Raw genomic sequence first — 18,114 nt, 5'->3', positions numbered from 1 at the left:
ACTGTAGGTAGCTGTCTTTAAGGACTGATGAACTTGCTAATTATTCCTATGGATTTGCTTGAAATCTTTGCAAAGTTTCACCCTCCCTTCCATCTCTCTTTGGAAGTGGGTGATGTGTGTGTTGTCATTTTGCTATTTCCCTAGTTTTTTATTTCCCTTTATCCTTGTTTAATATCACTCTCTTCATTTAGTTTTTTTTTTATTTAGACATGGTGTTGAATGTAAGCAGTTTTCAAGCCAAAATAAATGAAAGCCTATTTCATATCTCCACTTAGATAAAGTTAAGCCTATGTGTAGGTGAAAATGCTAAGTGCTTGTACAGATTTACATACCCGTTCAAATTCAGGCTAGTATTCATCATATCTGGTTAAATAATATGTAGAAAGGGCTCTGGATGTCTCTGCTCTCTTTATGTCTGGTATCTTTTTTCAAGTTTCAAGATGAGGAATTGTTGTGGTTTAACCCCAGCCAACAGCTGAGCACCACTCAGCCACTCAGTCACTTCCCCACCAGCACGATCAGGAAGAGAATCGGAGGGGTAAAAGCCTGAAAATTCATATGTTGAGATCCAGACAGTTTAACAGAGAAAGCAAAAGCTGTGCACACAAACAAAGCAAAACAAGGAATTTGTTCACTGCTTCCCATGGGCAGGCAGGTGTTCATCCATCTCGAGGAGAGCAAGGCCCCATCACACGTAAGAAGACAAACACCATCACTCCAAATGTCCCTCCCTTCCTCCTTCCTCCCCCCAGCTTTATATATTGAGCATGATGTCGTATGGTATGAAATATCCCTTTGGTCAGTTTGGGTAGCTTGTCCCAGCTGTGTCTCCTCCCAGCCTCCCATGCACCCTGAACCTCCTCTCCAGCGTGGCAGTACAGAAAGCAGAAAAGGCCTTGGCTCTGTGTAAGCCCTGCTCAGCAATAACAAAAGCATCTCTATACTATCAGCCCTGTGTTCAGCACAAATCCAAAACACAGCCCCATACTAGCCATTGCAGAGAAAATTACCTCTGCTCCAGCCAGAAACAGCAAAGGAACACAGAGTATTGAGCACATGATTAATTTGTATTTCCTAATATGAATAAATATAGAAACTTTACATATCTCTCTATCGTCCTTCCTATACTTCCTGTACATGCATGTATATAGCTACACACACAGAATGGTCAAATCAGCCAACTACACACATCTTTTTGGAATTGTGGACTGTTGTGGCATGTGTCATAGGAATGTTTTAGTGCTTCTCAGTTGTTACAGAAGAATTTGGAGCATTAATGTGGCTTACTGCATTTATCTGCTGCTGGGGATATTTTTCCTCCTATTTAAATGACTCAACACATCATTCTTGAAAAAAAAGGAGCACAGTTTAAATGTTATATTCAAATTTTTCACTTGCATTCAGAGTAACATCGATATTCCTTTTACATTTAATGATGCCCTTACTGTGTGAATGGAGGCTGCATAACAAAACAGATGACTCCCACTTTTGCTGTTGAAATTGTTTGAACCTGACCCTGCCTCCTCCAACTATTTAGCAGCAGGCTTCTTGATTAAGATTTATTTCAATTTATTTTAGCTTATGTTCAGGAGCCCATTATTTTCCTTACTAGGCAAGAAAATATTTGTATTTTCTTTTCTTGTTCAATCTTACTCTTTTCTGTTAGAGCTGTATATATACAGAAATATATTCTGGTTTTGTAGCAGATGTCCATGTTGGGGGAGACTTTGTAACCTTCTAGTGTTTATGGTGTTTTGTCTGGTATATTGATTATTGGCTGCTGGACAGTTTGCTCAAGGTCATAGAAAGGAAACAAACCTGAGTTAAAATTACCCTCATAAAGGATGGCTTAAAGCAGCTCTTTTGAAAGTTTGGTACAAGCAAGTAAGCAAATAAGCACATTAAATTATTTTTTAAAATATTTGTGTTTAAAAATGGTAGAAATAACCTTGATTGAGTGGAAATCAGCCAAGTGCCACAGTAAGAGTCAGAGTTGCTGAGCTTCCTGTGTTTCTTTGTGATGCATTATCTTTCTGCAAAAGGGTCGCTATGCATTTTACTTTCTCCATGGGTTACAACATGCCACCATAGCAGAGAAGTTGTGCAGCTTTGAACAGCAGTTAATAAAAGTATTCTTTGTGTTCTCTACTTTTGTCTTGTATTCTTTTTCATTTTTCCTAGTGGTGAAGAACACTCCTACCTTCTCCCGGGTGCTGTAAATTTTTCCTCAGAGTATTTTTTAGAAGATACCAAACACAATTTGGCACTTTGTTATGCTGATGGATTGAAACTGAGTCTTGTTATTTAGTTAAGTGGTGACAAGTTTATCACTTGAATGTTTGGCTTTCTCTTCCAGAACAGTTTACTCAGTCCACTGCCTTCTGGGTGCTGCCTTCTCCCCTGAGAGCCTCATAAAGGTGGGCTGAGTATTATTGTGGTTTTATAGGTGATTTTTACAGCCTATTCAAGTCTGCTCCCTGCTAATCCCTATCTCCTGAGAGCAGTCCAGGCAGAGGTGAGGACTAGGCTGGATGGGGTATCTCAGGGCCAGAAGAAAGTCAAGAGGTTGTCATTCCTGTGTCAAGAAGAGATGTTTGCATATTCACTTCTTAAAGCCTTGAAAAAGGCTTCATGAAGATTTCTTGACTGCCTCTGCTTATTTACTTAGTGCTTAATTATTTTAACATTTTTCTATCTTTTTTTTGCAGTTTAAGCCTGTTTCTTCTTGTCATGTCTAGTAAGCGTACAGAGAACAAATTTATTTCCTCTGGAAAGCAGCCTTTTTCATACCTGTCTGCTACAGCCCCTCTCTATCTTGTTTTCTTTGGGCCAATCTCTTTTCATGTCTTTTCATGGTTGCTAAATCCCTGCTTACTCCAGTTATTTGCTCCAGTCTTTCTTGAGACGTGGTGCCCCAGCCCACAGTCAATATTCCATCTAGAGGCTTTCTGAGTAGACATTGCAAGGAGAGGATTACTCTGATGTCTTCTTGGCTGCATTCTTGGTTTTATCCTCAGTATAGCCTTCTGGTTTTGGCAGTTTTTGTTACAGACAGAATCATTGATTCAAGTTCATTTATTGATCTGTAACAATGCCAGGATCCTTTTCTGCAGAGACCTGTCTAGTCAATGCCTATAATGCATGGCTGAATATCCACCCCTTAAGTGGTCATAACGTTGGCATCTCCATGGTTCTGTGACTGAATGACAAAAGGAGATGCACACTTCCAAAACTATTCATGTCACCTTTCTCTCTGGACAGCCTCTGAAACATGGGCAGAGCAGGTGGAATAAATTATGGGGACTTGGGCATTGCTAGTTTCTTTCTGAGGAATGTCTTTGCTCCTACCTCATCACACAGTCAAAGTACATGAACACTCATGAAGTTATAGGTGCTGGTTAGGCTTGTCATATGAAGCCTGTCAGATCAGTCATGCTGAATGCCATTGACTGAAAATCTTGGGGGAGAAGACCATCTTTTCATTATGTATGTACATAGTAGGTACATACATACTATTATTGGCCTGTCCTTGGCCAGGGACTAGAGATGTTGCATTGCTGCTATTCCTACTAACAAAATTAGCAACAGACTTTATGATATGACACGTTTTGCAAAACCAAGAGTTGTTTCTCTTTGAAAACATGGGTGTCAGAAAGCCTGATAAGGTAAGAGAAAGAAAGTGGTTAAAAGCTAAAAAAAGGTCGATAAATATTTCCCATCCAAAAGAATCTTCTCCCAATTTAAATTGCTTAAGAGTCATTGATGTGAAATAATTTGTCCTATTTGGAGGGAATATTAGACATGCTAATAGATCTAAGTAGAATTTTCTTCAAGAAAAATTCCAAGGCAAAAAAACTGTTTTATAGGAGTAATGAAATACAGCTTATTCTTCATTCCGTTTAATGGGGGCTTGCAACTTGCCTTAATCCTTTTTGGTTGGTTTTGTAAGTGTAAAGTTTGCAGTGAGCTTATGATAAGTCTGCCAAAAGTTGAACAATACAGACAATAAGCTCCTTTTCTCTACAGTCTGTTTTTCCTGGGCTTGTCTTGAAAGCTTCTATTCAAACTCTTCTATTTCTCTTTATGTCAAACTGAGCTGAAAAACATATTTATATCCAGTGAACCAGAGTTACTGAAAAATAATTAAGATTGTTCCAAACAGAAAATATATCAGATTAAACTTCCTTTGGGAAAATGCCTCGCTGCCTGCTCTGAGTAAACACATCACCATTATTAACTCGTGGATCTTGTTTGTCTGTTCTTTCTGTGTATTGAAGAAGAGAGAGCCAGGTGCAGCTCCCCACCTTATTGTTTCCTTCCCCTTTTATATTTTCATCATGGATGTATTAAGGCAGTGGCTGAAGTCCACAGTACACACTGTTATGCTGTGCTGGCCCTTCTGAATTACAGACAGATTGCTGTCCTGGAGGGATTTCTAAACTTTCATTGCAGCATTTCTAGATTTCAGCTTTGGCCACTGGATAAGAAAATATGTCTGGTGCAATGAAGCTGAAGAGAAATCAAATTTTTCTGAAATTAGGGTTATCCTATTTCTGTGGTAGTATTTCTATGCAGAAAGAATTCTTCAGGGTATCTTCAAATCTTCGCTGCAGTGTGGCTTGGATGTCAATGCTTGCAATGAAAATCTGTCACATTAGCGGATGCTCACCTCCTGCTTGCGTGATTCCCAGTAGTTTTGTGATGAGTTATCTTGCAGAGTTGTGTGGGATTTTAATATAGTAATCTGTACAGTAATCTGTACATTAGCAGGAGTGTGTCATGCCAGGGCTAAACCATCCTGGCCAAAACAGGAGCCGCAAGTCCCAGTGCATTAAATTCAGTAAATTTCAAAATTATGTAAACATAATATATTGAATCAGCTCAGATATCTAGTCTATTAGGCAGAGTTATTTTCTCCTCAGTCTTGACATCAAACCTGAGTACAACTAAATCCACACCTTGAAAAATATGCTGTAACATTGTAAAAAAAACTTGTAAAACTAGACTAAGTGTACAAGTAAGGATTTTTATTTTTGGACTGGGGAGAGGCAATCAGGTTTGGCAGGCTTTCAGTCAAAGCTGGAATATGCAGAGTCTCTCAAACGTGAGCTTCCAAAGGCCTCTGTAGAGTGGCAGGAAAGCTGTGCTGGGTTTCATTTCTCTTTGAGCATGCATCAAGATTAGATGTCAATGAATGTTGCTGGCTTTGTAAGATTACTGGATTAGTAGTGATTTAGCTTGTTTTACCATACATCTTATTTCCTGATCAATGTGACTTTAGTTTTAAACAATTTTGGCATTCACTGTTGTTTCACAATTTATACAACTATGAATTTCAGTAGTGATTTTCAGCATTTTCCCCGTGGTTTCTGGAACAACATCCAGAAATGCCTACTCTGCAACAACATTTTTGGTTTGAAATTGGCAATAATACCTTTTTCTAAGCCAGAAAATTACCATTTCACATTTGAATTGAAAGCTGCCACGTACTTTTAGTGGAGAAGGCACAACCATTTAATTTATCCTCTATATGGGAGAAGTAAGAGCAAGCTGTGGTGCTCTTTAAGGCAAAATATATTTTCACTAGTGAAGACCTATAATTTGTCATATGTAATTTTCCTCGTTTGTGTACTTTGTTTATGTCTGTTAGCATAAGAGTCCTAAATGACTCAAGCTGTCTGATCTCCCCCCTTACTCAGTGTCTAGGAAGATGGGCCAGTGATGCATAAAACCAACTGGTCACCTGGGAAAGGTGGCTCTTTTTTCAGCAAGGAAATTGTGAGGGCTATATGGAAAGTGATGAAAGTGTTCTTTACAGCCATTACCTATGCAAAAAACCCTAACTGTGTGTGTCTTCAGAAAAAGACTGATTGCTCTGGACTCCTACCACCAGGAAACAGTCACTTTCCTGCCTGTGGATTTTCTGTTCTTTCCAGTACTAAGAATTCTCTTAGGTGGATCTGCTTGATTTTGTGTGTGCAAACCTATTGATAGCAGGAGAGGGAAAGCTAATCCCAACTGAATTTCAGTCACCTTTGCCTTCTGGAATATATAGAATTTCCCTTGAAGTTTTTACAGAGTCTGCAGTCGCACAAAACAGACCTACTGGCTCCTTTGATATTTTTAAGCCTCTGCTTCATCAATTGTGTAGGCTTTTGGTTTATTTCCAAGTTCAGTCCAACATTCTGGTTTTGATCTGGAGACCCTGATGGTATTTTTGATCTTTTATCTTTCAATATCTTTGTTTCCTTGTGTTTTCCTAGTGGTGAAGTTGGAGAGAAATAGGAGAAAAATTATTATTTCAGGGTAAAGATTGCAGTGAGGACACGGGGGGATTTTTATATTCTGGGGCACTTGGATGGTCTGACAGATCTGGAGCTTCATTTCAGGAAATGCTACTATATCTTTTCTGTTAAATGCCAAATAGTGAAGTTGTGGCTATTTTAAACACACGCATGCTAAAAGATGTTGGAGTGAAGGTTTCTGTTTTATGGAATAGGCGGAAGAATAGTGGAGTAGATGGGCTTTGTGTGGATTCTCAGAAGAGCAAATCTTTTAGTTTGTGAACAGCAGGAAAAGTGGAAATCACATTATCCAGGGTGGCTCAGTCAGTTGCTAGTTAAATGATGAAAGTTTCACAGATAAATTTGTATTTTTCTATAAATGGTGTGAGAAGAATAAAAAAGGTGCTTCCATTTGTTCAAGGAGTTATTTCCAGATTGCTTTTATACTTTATGTGTATATTTAGTTATATGGGGGGGAGTAATTTATACTTGGGGGGAGCTTGTACTTAAAGCTAATTTTGAGGGTGGATGCTAGTGCTGTTAATTCATTTTTCTGAGGTAGATTTGAAGTGTTGGGGTTTATTTAGTGTATAAACGCAATCAAGGTAAATCTGTATCTTTAAATAGAAGTAGATTCTGACTACTAAATGAAAGTCATGCTTTACCTTCTATAGTCTAAAGGTTTTATTTGGCCTTTCATGGGAATGAAAGAGCAATGTGTTTGTTCCTTGTCCCAAATTTCAATATACTGAGTGGCCTTTGATTCCATGAAAGAGAAAATTGCATGTGGTGGTCTTACCTAACTCAGCCTCTGATACCCATTTTTTAATTGAGTTCCCAGCTAAATATATGCTTTCAAGGGTTATTAAGGTTTGTAAGGATGACAGGAAGGCTGCTCATAAAGTCATATAGTGCTATTGAAGATGAATATATGAACAATGTCCTTTTAGAGGTAATATGTCTTTTTCTTGATATTATTTTTTTTACTTATAAAAATAGAAAATTTAAAAAATTGAATTCGTACACTTCTTCTCTGAGTTCCCATATATGCACATAGAAACACAGAACCTGCACTTGGCAATTCCTTTGATTTTGCTCTCTCTTCACTTCTGTGTTTGCTTCCCCCTCTTATTCCTGCCCCTCAGAACTCAAAAATGTTTGTATCAAGGTATTATTCCTAGGCAGGAGTTTCAAGGGTATGATACTGCTATTGTTAGAGCCGTGCTAGAAAAGAAATGCCGAGCTGGGAAAGAAGCACAGTAAGGACTTGATTGATCTCCCATAGGTCTTCCATTGAAGATTCTCATTATCTTGTACAGACTTTTGTTCATCTTGTGCTGTGTTGTAGCCTCAGTGACTGCAGGGTAGAAATTCAACTGCTTCGCTTTAGTGCATGGCGTGTGGATTATTGAATCAAAAATGTGACAGTTATGCATTTGCTATTCAGGAAAAGAAAAAAGGAAAAAAGGAAAACCTTCATCAATTTAAAATTTTTATGAGCGAAATAATGAGATATCATGAAAACAAGAACAAGAGCTCTTGTTTCCAGTCAAGATAAAATGGGGTAAAACCACCTAATTTTTTTTTTTTTTTATGCTAAAGGATGAAACAGTTTTATGCTAAAGGATGAAACAGTCTTGAAACCACAATTTCTCTACGTGTGTGTTAGCATGCATGAAGTAGTAATTCCATTGATATAGACTTCTTTATTGAGATATACAGGCAGTCAGATAATCTTTTTCAATAATTTGGAGAATTTATGTGTATCTTCCATGAAGTTCTGTCGTGCTTCTTGTATGAAAGCACTGACTGAAGCTGCAGCGCGGCGAGATGACACCACTGAAAAGTGCTGCAGCTGGGGGAAGGGGCAGCTCTTTATAAAGACACTTCTGTGGGAATACGCCTGAAGAAAACCCCCAGCCCTGTGAAGTAATTAGCGATGGCCGCGCGCGCGTTAATTGGCCGAGCCCGCCGTCAGGGCCCCTGCAAGGCGGGGGAGCGGCGCCCCCTGCCGGCCCCGCCCGGGCCCGCCGCGGGGATGGGGGACACGGGCCGAGGGGGGACACGGGCCGGGGGGGGACACGGGGAGCTGCTTTTTTGGGAGCGAGTCGCGGTGCCAGGCCTGCCCAGGGCTTCTGGGTGAGGACGTGACCTCCCCTAAAAGTTGGTTCAACCATCTTTGAAATAACTGGGAGTCTTTCCGGCAACTTTGAGCGTGCTCTGGGTCCGGCCCGCAAATTCTTGAGACTTCTAGGATTTTGAGGCTTGTGTCTAAATACAGAAACCGAGAATTCTTCCCGAGAATATTAAACTTTTTATCTTCTGTCTGTTGCCATAGATAGGCAAAAAATGCAAATAAATGGTATATAAATTTACATAAATGTACATAAATATATATAGTATATGTACATATTGTATATATAACATACATAAAGGATATATATAAATGTATACAAAGTGTATATAACAAAAATAGTCTTACTTTATGTTATAAATACTAGATTGGCAAAACTAGTATTATAAATACTAGATTGGCAGTAAAATATTCTTTATCTACTTGGTCAGATTTTATACAATTAGGTGTAGTTCTATTTTTTCACCACTGATACATGTTATTTCTCCCAGAAATCCATCAATAAAACCACCTCCTCTGTTTTCACTCTTCTCTTCTTCTGCGTTGTCACACTCCGGTCACAGTTTTGAAACTGCAGAACTTCATCACTTAGATGGGTGCAGTAGTCCTCATTAATATACAAGTATAATTTATTTTTCTGTAGTTTATTTTAAAATGAATATGTTTTTAATATTTTTTTTCCTTTCTTTCAAAATTTAGGTGGAGAACAGGCCAAAGTATTATGGAAGAGAGTAAGTATTTTCCTCTTTTATATATTTGTTGGGTGTATCCAAAAGTTATTGTTCTAGAACTAAAAAAGAAAGACACAATGGAGGTCTAATAAAATATTTAATTTTACCTTTCGCTTCAACTAGGAGCCAAATATATTGAAAGCCTAATGATTTAGCTATGTTTCAGTCCAGCACTGCTGCTCACAATCCATGGATTATGCTGCTGTGTGAGCCTGCATGTTTATTTTGCTTTTCTCATGAGAGTTTGGGAAAAGAAATATTGTCTGAGGTACTTCATCCTTTTTTGGTTCTGGTTGTTGCTTATACCTCCCAGTGGTCCTGCAATGGCCTAGGGAGGAGAGAAGCACGTGTCTCTCTCACTGCCTTTTTGTGTATGTTCCTATGCTTTCCCCATCCTACACGGCTGTGGAAGTGTGTGTATCCTACTGCATGTGTAAATGCTGTTCTCCCTGCTGAAGTTATGAGGTTCAAAATACCCAAAGAAGAGGTGTATTTTTATTGTAAGGAATATAACAAAGCACTAGAGTATAATTCCTTTGTGCTCAACAGTCTTCTTGCCCCTAAATAGCTTGGAAGGGGCTGGGTCATGCATTGCATGGAGATTTGGGCTGGTGAAGTTGAGGGGCATAGCCACCGCAGCAGCCACCCAGACCTGGCATTTGGCCTTTACTAACCTGCTGAGACCCCAGCCCTTATCTCTTACTTAGATCCCATGTTCTACTTTTCCTCCCGTCCCAGACCATCTGTGTTTAATGATCCTTTTCTACCACCAGAAACCTCAAGAGCCAGTAGCTTTGCCCCTAATTACCGAAGTTTCATTTTTTAAATACTGTCTTTAACAGCAAGGAATTCAGATCTAGGCACTAGAGTACAACAGAGCTGAAGACAGTACCTAGTTGAGTAACACATCACATTTCCTACAGCAGGACTTGTAAAACCATTGCTGGAGTCTCTTATCCAGGGACCTACCTGGGTTTGTGGAGCAGCAGGGCTAGCGGAAACTGTAAGATGTCACCTTGGTGAACCTGCCCACACGAGATCACATTAGTTGTTATCATACAGAAAGAAGCACTGGGGAAGTCCTATAAAAACAATTGACTCAGTGTTTAGTGGTGCTTGGAAAGAGAAAAAGGAATTTTTAGGTAAAGAAACTGAAACAAAAATGTTACTATATAAATCTGTGATGTGGCTGCATTTTAAATAGGGCATATAGTTCTAGTGCCTCTCTACCCCTTCCTCCTCCATCCTTTTTACAAAGGTTGTAGAAGAAATGAAAGGTATGGCGAAGGACAACAATGGTGGAGTAAAGGGATGCAACTAGGGATGGCAGCTCTTACCACAGATAAAAATGAACAGGTCTTCCTCAGTGAGTGTCCAAGAGAGGGACATGCACAGTGTCCTTCTCAAGTTCATTGCCATGGGCAGCTGCAGAGACCAAAAGCACCAAGATCTTAAAGGGCTTACAAGTGAGATTCTCAGATTCATGAAGGGTAAGGTCACAACTGATCAGTCACAATTGTGGCTAAACCAGTGATGGATGGACAGGGATGTGAAGTGAAAGAAATATGTCACTGCTTCCTACAGTCCTTCTGTAAGCATTTCTTGTCAGCTGCTGTCAGAAGCAGGCATCTGAGTTCAGGGGAACTTGTGCCCTGTACAAGCTGTTTTCATGCTCTTAAAAAAATGTACTAAAATATCCATAAGAAAGCTTGGATTACCCAGTGCTTACCACCCATGGATAAAGAAATTTCACAGGTGCTCCAAGTATTTGTGAAATGGATCACAGGGAGAGCTTTTGTCAAAATATCTAACCTACAGCCTGGTATGTCTTATAATACATTTCTTTTGGGGAATAGCTTATGCTCATTATTTGTAATTAGAATTATGAATTGCCTTAAGTTTACTCGTAAAGTCATGCTTAAATTATGTCATTTAGGGGATGATCATTTCAATTTGCATGGAGCAGTGAGTGTGTTCCCCACCTGTACAGACAGAAAAGATTAATCAATTTACGTTACTTTTAATAAAAAGTCACTCTGGAAAGGTCACCTAAACCTAATATTTTCAACATGTATTAGTTATGAAAAGACAACATAAAGAGGATGGAACAACAATTGCATTTACATCCAACATGTTTTTCTTCCCTTTCACTTCCTCCCCAGAGGCAGTGTTAGGGATGTGCCACTTCATATGTATTGTCAGAAAAGAGAAAATGCTGAAGGCCAGTACCTTTTAGTGCTTTTTTTTCAAACAGCAGCAAAAATAGAAACTTTCAAAACTGCTGAAGAGACCCTCAGAGACTTATCAGCTAGCAAAATGTGCGTAGGAGTTAAAACTCAAACTGCTGTCAAGACTGCATTTATACTGATGGAGAAATCACTGCTAAATATTGATTATCATAAGGTTAATTGTGCATCCTAGGCCCTCTTTCTTTCTTAAAATAGCAATGACAAAAGAATCAAAGAAGTATTGCTTTTCTCCAACACTGAATGAGGACCTCATTGGAATGAAGAAAACAGTATTTTTCTCAGTACTATTCTGTACCTTCTTCCACTTTAATATATGCAGAATGGAATTTTGAATAATTGTTTCCATTTTTGTCTCAGTTTCCCTTACGAATTTGAGGAAGCATTGTTAATATAAAAATTAAGCAAACCGATAATAAGAAAGACCTATAATTTTAATTATATTTAAATATTTATGTATATATATAAAAAAATAACTACGTACTTAAATATAATAATTCAATGTTTTAAAAATGCCCTTGTGCCTAGTTTACGATTCTGTTGTAAGACCTCTAGAAAGGAAACAAGGAATAGGGGTGTAGACTGGTAGAAGAGAAAAGTTGTGAAAAGACAGGGCATTTACAGAAAATAGTCTTTGGGTGCTGTTGATTGTTATATTGACTGAAACTGCATATAGAGTGTAATTTTTGTTCTGTCTCTGTGCTGAACTTGTCCAGGCTTGTCCAGGCTGGATGACTGTTCTGCTGCTTGGACACTCTCCTGATGGCTTGGATCATGATGCTCTAGAGTGCTGAAGTTTTCGAATGGTTTCTGGGGTGGAGGAGGAGATGTTTCTGGTTGGATTGTTGTGTAAGTCACCGGAATGTCTTCCCTTAGGTTTCACGGGATCATTTCTCGGGAGCAAGCAGATGAAATACTTGCTGGCGTAGAAGGAGCATATATTCTTAGAGAAAGCCAGCGGCAACCCGGCTGCTATACTCTTGCTCTCAGGTAAATGGTGTTTTAATAGAGGCTTACAGTTCACATGTAAATGTGTTTAATGGAGGGAATTATATCAGCTTGTTGTAGAAATACATTGTGAAGCATGGAATGCTGCTGCTCAAAGAAGTAAGAGTCTGTTATTAAACTGAATGAAAAATTCAGTTGTAACCCTAGCTACAAACTCACTGCCCCTCACAGGTGCATTTCCTTGAAAATACGTCCACTCCTTGCTTAGCTGTGTCATTCAAAACCTACCCGCGCAAGTCTTAAAGACGCTGTGGGTTAGTGGCAAGAGGACAAGATACTCAGTTGGGTTTTGACAAATCAAACTCATTGGCAATATTTTGCCAATTTTTATAGCATTATTACTTCTGTGAGACATGAACAAACTAAAAGTCTGCATTTTTACCCTTCTGCTGGTAAACTAGGAGGAAAAATCCTTTAAGGACTTACCCCAAGTGTCTGTGATACAGTGCTGAAATCATGCTTAAAATTTGTATTGATGTGCAGATGGTAAAGCTGGAAAAGCTAGTGAGTCATGCCAACTAAAAAGTGGTGTAAATTAAAACCAACTTCTGTCAGCTGAAAAAGAACAAACACAATTTTTTAGGGTTTTGGAGAGAGATTTCAAAATAAAATGTTGAAAAATATACTAAAGGATGAGAATTGTGGCAAAATGCCTGTTGTTTTGATGCAACAGCATGATTTCTAAACCCATCTGGATAATAATTTGTAGAATCAAAAACTGAATTTGATTATAAATTAGGAATTCATATGAAAAATGTGGGTGAAAAATAGGAGACTTAAACACTTTGATTTGAATTCCTAATAAAGTATGCAGAGACATGCAGTTTTGATGCAATATAAGGACCGTTTAACCCAATATCATATCTTTGAATCCTTTAAGCAATAGTGGGATTCCAACCTCAGTGTTGCAAACTGAATGTGCTACTACAGCACTCTGATTTTTAAAACACTTAAAAAAAACCCCAATAGATTACACCTGCCATAAATAGGACCAAAGTTTTCCCACATAACTTTAGGTATTTAATTGGGCCCTGAATTAGGAGCTTGGTGTCCCTAGCTTCCTCAGAGAGCGTGATTCAGGCCCTTAGAATTTGAATTACTTGCTAGAGATGCCCATCTCTCTTCATTGAGTGTAAATATGCCCATGGTGGTTAAGCATGGGCTTTCTGCACCTCAAAAATGATTCAGGATGGAAAAGCCTTTAATACAGTTATGCATCCCAGTGTAGGGCCTTGTCAGTGCAAACATGCCTTTCCAATTGCTGTGCTAGTTCCCATAGGAGTTAGATTTAATCACGTACATCTGGGTCACGTAGCTTGTTGTGGAGACTTGGCCTCAGCTCTGTGGTCCAGTCCATGTGCTGCAGTCAAGTTTGGGTTCAAACTTGGGTTGGTCTCTCCACAGAGATCCAGTTGCAGCTGTGTGCATGTTCCATATGTAATCCAGACATATAGGTTTGTCAGTGAAATCATCTCCTGAGTGTTTTGCCAGTCTGAATTCTCTCTCTCTTTCTTCTCTCCCTCCACTTTTTTTTTGGTGTTTGCAGATTTGGTAATCAGACCCTAAACTACAGGTTGTTCTATGATGGGAAGCACTTTGTTGGGGAAAAAAGGTTCGAATCAATCCACGATCTGGTTACAGATGGCTTGATAACATTGTATATAGAAACAAAGGCTTCTGAGTATATTTCCAAAATGACAACAAACCCCATATATGAGCACATTGGATATGCCACTTTGCTTAGAGAAAAAGTGTCTCGGAGGCTGAGCAGAACAAAAAATGAATCCTCAAGAAAAGCAAGTGTAACGAGTGAAGAAAATACTCCAGTTGAAAAGGTAAGTATTCAGTTTAAAATTTGGGGAATTAATACCAGTCTTTCTATCAAATCTGAGAGGAATACTTTGATAAGTATTGCTATCTCACTGAAAAGTTTACATCCTGTTAATATGATATTGGCTCCAAACTCATATTTGACTGGAGCTTATGGTGAAAACTTTCCAATAAGTACCAAATGCAAATGTTTTCACCATGAAAATATAATGGTATATACCATTTAACTTAAGAACTGCATCTAAAATTGATCACAAGTTATATTTATCCATGTATGCTCAAGCATTTTCCGCAGTAGGATTGTGAATCTGGTTCCCACTGACCCTTCACCACAGCTCAAGTTTGTTATCTTTCTGTACATGGTCCAAAGCTCCTCTTCTCTGCCAAGCCTTTGGTGGATGGGTCTCAAATTGGAATACTGTGTGTTTTCTTCCCTTTCTTCTCATGGATCTTAAATTGGGATGTTATCTGTTTGCTTCCATTTCTTCTTGCTCTTCTCATTTGAAGTGGGCTTTCCTTGATCTCCTTCTGTCATGCACCTGTATCCCATAGCATTGTATGGACTAGGACTTATTTATAGGATGATAAATTGAGAATTCTGTGCAATTAGGAACCATCTGAAGATGTAAAATTAGGAATTATTTTACATATGAGAAGCAGCCTTGTAAGCAGTGACGTGGATGTTTTCATTTCCCGGGTGGTAAGGCAGTAAGAACTGTCAAAGAAAACTTTTTTTTGAGTCTGGTCCTTGTGCTGAATTGACTTACTGACATTTGTTAAGTGCACTTCTGCAGCATGACTGTTGATTTTAGTGTTCAGTACGGTGGCTAGCTAGTTGGGAACTAGAGGCAGTTTGGGAAGCAGGGAGTGAATTTGCTGTCATGCAGTCATGAAGAACATGAAAAGAGATCAGCTTCTCTGTATGTATCCTCATCTCTCTTGGACATTTCTGGCAGAATTATCTGTTGGGTTCACATATCTACATTGGCTGATTATGCACTGGTTTGGATTTCTCAGTAATAATAATTACTTGAATGACATGTAAACATCCTCTGTAACAAATTAATTCCATTAACAATGACATTTTTTAGGAAAGGTGTACTGACACAGGGAAGGCCTTTGGAGAGTGGTACAGCAACTTCTCCATTCACGTTTTATTTCAAAATTTATCTACTGATGACAATAGCTTTTGGTTCAATTGAATGGTATTTTAGTATCTAAGAGGAGTAGATGCCATTAAAACATCCAATGCTCCTTCAGTTGATTCCTGTGATTGGACACTAATTGATATTTAATTCTGTAACAGACATAAGAAAGGGAATTTTTGCTTTATTTAAGGCACAATAAGAAATAGATGTAGTGCAGTGTGACAAACTTTTTTTGTGTTGGTGTTTTTGAGTAACAGAATGGTCCAGAGGTCGTTCTGGAACTGGACCATCACTGGGATGATTGTAAATATTATTACATTACTGTAGTGTAATAAAGCAATCCTGACAATCGAAGATCATGCTGCATTCTCTAGGAAATCAGGAGAATTTCTTTTGTGCAAGGAAAAATAGTTTCGAAATTGTTTCATTTTACTTGCAGTTCTTGCAGTTGAGGAGCAATGGTCTTTTGTAATTCTCAAAGGCCTCAGAGGGGTTTGCTCTAGTACTGTATATTTCACAACAGATTGTCTTTTCTTTTGTGCTCGGGGTTGGATGTCATTCTTAAGTACTGTGGTACATTGGTACTGTAAAAACTCTTTTAGGCCAACAGAAGGCAAACTGTTGCTGAAGGGACCTGTGCCCTCTCTCCTTCATCAGCGCCTCTTTGCTGACCTACTGTTTTATGCAGCTACACAATAGGTGATATCAAAAAATGGCTCCAGATTAAAACTGACCCAGCTAGAAGAAAAAACACATGAATTTTCAGCCAGATCTGCTACCTGATCCACCTCACATGAGTGGAAATGCAGCACAGAGGAGAAAGTAAGACTCTACTCTCATAACAGCTCAAAAAAATTATCATCTTGGCTTAAAGTGAGTGGAGTGCTGCATTCTTAGTTCCAGATACCTGTGCTTGAAAATGTTTGGACTTGTAACACACTGTCAATAGTGAAAACACATCTCTGGACCTCATTAGTGATTGTATTAGGTCTTCTTTTGCATTGTAGCTGAATGAAATTTAAATGTTTAGAGTATTATTTACCTCTGAGGTGGTTCATGATATGAAAGGCAGTACCCCAGGTCCTTACCCTACAAGGACTGGTGCTCATATAGATTTCTGTATGTGCAGGCAGTAGCAGCCTGCAAGGCTGGGCTGTATGGCTGTGCTGTCATGTAAAAATAGCTGGCTTCAGTTAAGCCACTATATTGTTGGCAACCCTTTCTGCCTTCTTCCCACTGAGGGGGAGAGCAGAAGGAGGAATAGCAGCTGTTTCTAACATATTTTCCTTGCCAGGAGAAGTAGGAGCAATCACAGCTATAAGAGGAGTGGGCTAAATAGGCAAGGGAATCTGCTGACAAGCTGAAGACCTGGTGTAGCAGCTGAAGCCTATGTTGATGGTCAGGACTCCCAGTGGGCTTCTCTATTGGTACCAGTTCTTTTCTAGCATCTCATGTGAAAAAAAGATCATATCAACTAAATTATTACCAACTGAAGAAAAGCTCACAGAAGTCTGTATGGTGAAGCCTACTGTAGCTGCTCTTGATTCATGTGTTCCTGGGGGAAGCTCACGATATGTTTGATAGCAGACAAAGACTCAGGGGTCATCTTCCCATTTGTTCCTTTCAGTAGACTCAGATAAAGTATGGACTGGGCTTTGGAATAAACCAGTGAATTTTTGAGCATTTGTTAGTACTAACATATAGGGACTAAGGAGGATAAAGGGAATGTAATGTTTGTTTTTATATAAACTTTAGAAGTCCTCAAATACAACAATATTATGAGGAAGTAATAGTTCAGTGAGAGCTGTATCAGATGTTTTGCTTGAGGCTGCCATGTGTTGTACAGCATTTTAGGCAAAGGCCATGGTTTGCCCTCAAATCACAACCTTCACTCACTTCAATTACTGCAATAAATTTCAGACCCCTAGAAGTAAGTGAATGAATATTCAGCATGACGTTTTTCTGCAAAGCAAATTCTTTGCTGCATGTGTGAAAAATCATTGATTTTTTTTTTTCTCTGGCCAGTTTAACAGGTAAAATGTTGTTTTTCAATTACTGAGCTGGTTTATTTGAAAGTGCTACCTAGAGTATTTTGAATGTTTCAGAACTGGTGGGAGAAAGCCATACATGCAGGACAGAAACTTTCATTATATCTCAGGAATAAGATGAGAATTCAATGCTTTAAGGTTAAGCATCAGTACTCCTCTTACCGATTAGGCTCTTTACAAGTGAGATTTTGTTTCATACTGAAACAAATTCCAGAGTGTGAAAGTGCAGCTGAAGGCATTCATCTCCTTAGTGGGTTTGTTAATGCCATCCAGGGAGTCTGTTCATTCTGTCACCTCCCATGTTGACAGTGGAGATTATTCGATGTCTCAGTCACTCCAGTGCCACCGCTCCCCATGGGGTAGGTCGGTGGAGAGGAGCCACCAAGGCACAGGCTGGCAGGAGGAGCCAGCATTCAGATCAAATGTCTTGGTACTGCCTGGGGTACCTGTCTGTTCCCATAATGATAATTTCTTTGAGGTTGTAATTAGTGGAGTCATGCCCATTCCAGAAGGGAGATGTGATAATTGGGCTGGATTAAGCTGTTGTTGTTCATGTCTTCTTATCCAACACTTTTTGCAATAGGCCTAAGAAAACATTTATACTTTAAAGTATTTAATGCGGGTGTTTCATCCAGAAGTTATTTCTGTCTGACTTTAGGAAGCTGCTTGATTTTTAGACACAGAT

At 39.0% G+C, this 18,114-nt stretch overlaps 1 protein-coding gene across 1 annotated transcript in view; it reads left to right on the top strand.

The window, feature by feature from the left end:
• The window catches only part of CHN2 (chimerin 2), a 163,027-nt gene that overhangs the window by 82,373 nt on the left and 62,540 nt on the right, over positions 1–18,114 (top strand). The window contains exons 4-6 of the mRNA XM_051808336.1: positions 9,118–9,149; positions 12,272–12,385; positions 13,950–14,238. Of these exons, the coding sequence (XP_051664296.1) occupies positions 9,118–9,149; positions 12,272–12,385; positions 13,950–14,238 (435 nt within the window). The remainder of the gene's footprint in view (positions 1–9,117; positions 9,150–12,271; positions 12,386–13,949; positions 14,239–18,114) is intronic.

The sequence above is a fragment of the Manacus candei genome, unplaced genomic scaffold, assembly GCF_025592945.1.
Source record: "Manacus candei isolate 608988 ecotype Guabito, Panama unplaced genomic scaffold, ASM2559294v1 h1tg000072l, whole genome shotgun sequence".
In the NCBI taxonomy this organism is placed as follows: Eukaryota; Metazoa; Chordata; class Aves; order Passeriformes; family Pipridae; genus Manacus; species Manacus candei.
The sequence above is the reverse complement of the archived record's forward strand: the minus strand, read 5'-3'. Positions and strand labels throughout refer to the sequence as shown.